Raw genomic sequence first — 6000 nt, forward strand, 5'->3', positions numbered from 1 at the left:
TTCTTGAATTTTTGAACGTAATACCGAGCCTCCTCGGAAACAAGAAATTTGCGATGTAGCTGCGCACTTTTTATATCTGTTTTAGTACTACCAAGGTCACTGCACATTATTAAATCTTTATATTCAAGTAGGAATACCTTCCTAGAATATGAATAATTAAATATTGATTGAATACACATAGTTAATTGAAGTTACAATGGACTTTTAACAACAATTTCGTTGGCGGGGTACCCAGGTACCCGGGTGGCAGAACTAATCGGTTGAACTAATCCAACAGAGGGCGCCACAAAAATTAGGTCTGTCTTTTTCATTGAATTGCATTAAGAAAAAGCAAAAATAATTAAAAACTTGATGCTGTTTGCAAATAAACAAAAAAATATATATGAAAAAGTAAGAGTGACTATTACTAATTATTTAAAAAAAGAAAAAGTCATGAAAATATGTAGTTTAATATGAATAAAATTTAATTTTGAGATACATTTTGAAAGCAGTTCGAACTTTATATTTGTGTGATTTAGTTTGCTCATACATTTTTAATTTTATTATTTGTTAAAGTTGAAAAAAATTATTTTTTGTTAAAATTATTTATGTAGCTAATGAAAAAATTAATAATATGAAAGATCTCAATGACAAAAATATCTAAAAGATCAGAAGAACATGATTAGAAGAATTCATAAAAAATATATGACGTATGTCAAAAATAAACATAATAATAATTATAACATGTAAGACTACATCTTAAGTTGTACAGTAAAGAACCTTTGTACCTTTAAAATCTTAACAATTTTAAGTTTTGAAGAAAATATTTTTTTAAAGTAATAGTAATTGTAATTAAAATGTTTGAGGGAATAATTTGTTAAAAAGTCAATGAAAAGACTAATAAATGATAAAATGGTTTTAACATTATTTAATATAATGTATATATTTAGTTTATATATTTAAATTCACTTTTTTCGTTAAGCTGAACGCTCCGAACTTTTGTCTTCTCTATTTGTTTATTAATAATTTTTCTACTCAAAGTATGGAAAAACTGAAATTTGTGTACATAGCAATTTGTTACGCCTTAATAACTGATCCGAAAAGCTTTATACTGTCTTAAATTAATGTTTAGGGGCACATAAAATACAAATAATTTGTTTATTATTCCATTTATTTGTCCAAACAAATTTGATAAACAAATTAAAAAATAGTCTTATTATTGGTAACATTTTTTTGTTGCTAAAAGTGCTTCGCATTAATGTAGGAATGAGATTTAATAAAAAAAATAATTTAAAGATTTAGAATAACTATTGTTATAAACAATTCTTGTGGCAAAATATTAGAATTTGAGATTTAAAAAATTATCATTTCCTTCAAGCGCCAGAAAGACTTCAGGTATTCCTTAAAACAATAAATATTTAATGATATTTGATAAAATATAACAATTTAAATTGTTGTAAACACATTAGATGAACAAATTAAAAATTTTGCTCCTTTCGCATAGAAATTTTGTTTACACTGGAAATGTTTTAAGCTGTTGGACGAATAACTGCTAGTCACAAAAATATTTGAGAAGTTAACAATAACCATTGTTACAAATAATTATCGTGACAAAATATTCAAATGTAAGGTTTTATCAAAATTTTTATTTTCTTTAATCGCTACAATGGTTACGGATATTCCTAAAAAATATATCTTTGATCATATTTAGTGGAATATAACAACTTACACGTTTATAAACAATTTACATAAATCATAACACTACATGCCAAGATTCACTCAATACAAAATCTTTTGACAATAACCCCCCGACTTGGCCACCAAAGAAAATTTAAATTTGATAAAAGCTTACGTTTAAATATTTTGTTACAAGAATTTTTAATAACAGTGGTTATTGTTAACTTTCTAATATTTTTTCTTACAAAAATGAAAGTTTTAAAAAACTGAATTCGAAGATGCTATAAAATATCATAACGGACGTCCCCGGTCTCTTTTTTGAGGGATAATAACAAAAAAATGTATTGTGTTAAATAAAAATGTTATGCATTATTTTGAGGTTACGCGGTTTTTATCTCTGCCTTTCCGATAATTTGGAAATAATTTATGAAATAAACTTTTTTAATTGCCTGCAAACAAGGTTAGCTCCGGGAGATTAGTTACTATGTTTATTTGTAAGTCCAAAGTTTTCAGCCGAAAATATTGTTTAGTTTGGAAGTAACGCTTGGGAGAATTGTAACACATATACCCTCGAAATATACATACATTGTTAGCAAAATCAAAATTAAAAAAAAAAAAAAAAAAAAAAAAAGTGTGCGGGGACGTCCGTTTGCATGTTCGCTATCATTTCCCAGATTTTGAGGGCAAAATATGTCTTGTCCTAGGAAGAAAGCCGGGGGAATCTAACACTGAAAAAATCGATACTATTTCCTAAGCGTTATGCAAATTAATTATATTCTGCTCAATTAAAACTTTTTTGAATTAACGCACAAAAAAAGTGTGTGGGTACGTCCGTTAGCATGTTCGCTATCATTTCCCAAATTTTTAAGACGAAATATTTATTATTCTAGAAAAAAGCCGGGGGAACCTAAAACTGGTAAAATCGACAATTTTCTAAGTATCACATACCCTTAAAACATTTTCAGTGCAAAAAAAATTTTCTATGCGAAAGGGCCAACATTTAAAATTTGTTTATCTAATTTGTTTACAAAAATTTAAATTGTTATATTTCATCAAATATTATTAAATATTTATTATTTTAAGAAATACCTGAAGTCGTTCTGGCCATTGAAGGAAATTATAATTTAAAAAATCTCAAATTCTAATATTTTGCACCAAAAATTGTTTATCACAGTGGTTATTATAAGCTTTTAAATTATTTTTGTTATTAAATGTTGTCATTCCCACATTAATGGAAAGCACGTTTAGCAAAAAAAATTTTCACCGATAATAAGACTTTGTTCATACTTTGACTGAAAAAATTATTAATAAAAATATAGATGAGACAAAAGTTCGGAGAGTCAAGATCTATAGAATTTAATGATCTTTAATTTAAAACAGAAAAATTCAAAATCGCAAGAAAATTGAACACTCTGGACATTTTTGAATGAAAAAAGTAAAGTATTTTTGAATGAAAAAGCAAAAAATAAATGATTGAACTGTATAGATGTATATATGATGTTTGGTTCAATTTAAATAAATATATATATTATATTGAATAATATTAAATCCATTTTCTCATTTATCATTCGTGTCATTTGACTTTTTACCAAATGATTCCCTCATACACTTTAATTACAATTACCACTACTTTTTAAAAATATTTCCTTCAAAACTTGAAATTGTTAAGATTTTAAAGGTACAAAGATTCTTTACATTGCAACTTAAGTTGTAGTCTTACATATTTTGATTATTATTATATTTATATTGGATATAAGTAATATATTTTTTATTAATTCTTTTGATCATGTATATGTTTTAAATATTTTTGTCATCGGGCTCTTAAATATTATTAATTTTTTCATTAGCTACATTAGTAATCTCAACAATAAATAATTTTGTTTAACTAGAACAAATAATAAAATCAATAATATCAGCAAATAAATCATAGAAATATGAAGTTCGAACTGCTTTCAAATTGTATCTCAAAATTAAATTTTATTCATATTAAACCACATATTTTTATGACTTTCTTTTTTTAAATAATTATTAGAGGAGGGTACCCAAATATGAGATACCAACTCTGTTTGGCGTGATTGTCGGAATTCTATGTACTGAATTTAAAAGTAATATAGGTCGTTTTAAAGGAAATTCAGTTTGTCGTAAGAAGCTGAAATAAAAAATTGTATTAAAAAATTTTTTTATGCTGAAAATACAAAAAATGTAAAAAAGTGCTTTTTCCAATCTCCTCAAACTATTCTCATAATATGTGATACACCAGGAAATAGCTAGTAAAATGCAAAATAAAGTATTATTTTTAATGAAAAACTTCATTCTATGTTTCCGAAGTATAAATTTACTGCTATTTACATATATTTAGTTTTTGCAGTAGTTACAAACATTTTTTTAACCAATTTCCCTCATGCAGCCACAGTGTTATAAAAACCACAGGTATCTCATATTATGAGAACCACACCGTGCAACTATGCACTTACTATGCCTGACCTGTACAATGAAAAACTTCAACACTATCGATAGTTTCCTACTTAGTTATTCAATCCCCATCACTCCAGACAAACTTTACTGCTAAATACATTTTTAATGAATAATAAATAGGGTTTAAAGAATTCCCTTCCGAGAACTCGACCACCATCGATTTCACAAAAAGTTCGCCTATAATCTTTAGAAGCCCAGTAAAAAATGGAGTATACCACGAAATGACTCTTTCTTCAAGGGCTACAAGTTAGCGATAGAAAAAACAGAGTGGGTCTCTTAGTTTAGCTGATACCCCGCTTTCTCATATTACGAGAATATCTCATATTCGAGTACTCTCCTCTAATAGTTACCCTTATTTTTTCATATATTTTTTTTTTGTTTATTTGCAAACAGGATCAAGTTTTTAATTATTTTTGCTTTTTCTTAATGTAATTCAATGAAAAAGACAGACCTACTTTTTGTGGCGCCATCTGTTGGATTAGTTTGACCGACACTTCCCCTCCGGATCTTAAGAAAACTACTACTACATACACATACACAGTCGAGGCAGGGGGCTGGTGGCAACACAAGGGTTAAGCAGGTATCAGTACGAGTTGGGCGATGACCGTTTTTTGACCATTCAAACAAAATAGGGGTGTGAGGCCAAGAAGAATCCAAAATCGAACAATAAGAACCACCCTAGTTAGTGGACACCCTGGAATCAATTTTGACGATAAGTCCAATCTAATTCGTATTTCTGTTTCCAAGGTGGTTCGGTCGCAGCTGGTTTACTGATCCCAACCTTCCTCATAATTCTCGGAGCGTTCGTCTACTTTGGGGCGAGACGATATAAATGGCTGCAGAGATTCCGACAATACCGTCAAAATCGCTACGGCAATGTCCTAGTTACGAGGGATGACACCGACGATGACGATCCGCCGATCTCGTAAGCCACCAAGTAGATCAAGAACTAGCAAAATGTAATTTGTCTTGCGGAATCGCCTGCAAACTCGATAAAGCGCGTCGCGTCTCATCTGTGCCGACCAAAAAAAAAAAAAAATCAATCGCGAGAGCCAAGAGGCCGAAGTGTGAAATATTAAAATTAGGGGCGCTTCTTTGGTTCTCGCTGTGCCGTATTTCCTCAACTACAATCCTGAAAAATTGTAAAAACAATATTCTACTGGCAACAGCAAAAACATAAAAAAAGAAGACTTTTTTTTGCTTGTTTTTTGCTCACATTACACTCGATTTTGCTGAAGTTAAGACGGTGTTTCTTCAGTTTTAAAGTATCGGAAAAGAGGCTGATTGTCGCGAAAAAGAGGCCAAATGTTAAGGAACTTTATGTGAGTGATAATCTGAAAATCGCTCACTTTAAGTGATCGTTTATGTTCTATGATGACTTATGCGCGATATATTTCGACGTATAGGTGCGTGCATGCTGTATGCGACAAACTGACTGTTCTCTCTGGAGTGAAGAGTTTAATATTTTTGCCTGGGCGAAGTGATCAGGTCACAGGAAGTACACTTTTCGTATCGATGAAGGGTGTTGTCGCGACTGTGATTAACACGTTTTTTGCCTTCTTTTTCTTCTATGGTGCCCGAATTCGGAAATAATTTTAATGTACGCTATGGATTAGGGGCATGGCCCGGGACTTTTTATAATGATGCACGTGCGTCAAATTTGCGGAGTCGTGAACGAAATATCCACCTGAAATCTGCTGTTTGTTGGATCTTTCGTTTACGCGGCTTGTACATTCCTAGGATACATCACTGGAATTAGCTTTCATATTTAATGAATAATGAAGATTTTGTTTCTGGAATTCATTTTCGATAAGATTTACTACGCATTTGCAACAAAAAATGGAAAAGATCTATTACACATGCGCAATG

The 6000-nt window shown here is 30.0% G+C and overlaps 1 protein-coding gene across 1 annotated transcript in view; it reads left to right on the forward strand.

The window, feature by feature from the left end:
- Nucleotides 1-5255, forward strand: part of LOC117173490 — a 40946-nt gene extending 35691 nt beyond the window's left edge. Inside the window, exon 3 of the mRNA XM_033362143.1 lies at nt 4879-5255. Coding sequence (XP_033218034.1) covers nt 4879-5060 — 182 coding nt within the window. The 3' untranslated portion in view covers nt 5061-5255. The remainder of the gene's footprint in view (nt 1-4878) is intronic.
- Nucleotides 5256-6000: the final 745 nt, after the last annotated feature.

The sequence above is a fragment of the Belonocnema kinseyi genome, chromosome 1 (assembly GCF_010883055.1).
Source record: "Belonocnema kinseyi isolate 2016_QV_RU_SX_M_011 chromosome 1, B_treatae_v1, whole genome shotgun sequence".
Taxonomy (NCBI): Eukaryota; Metazoa; Arthropoda; class Insecta; order Hymenoptera; family Cynipidae; genus Belonocnema; species Belonocnema kinseyi.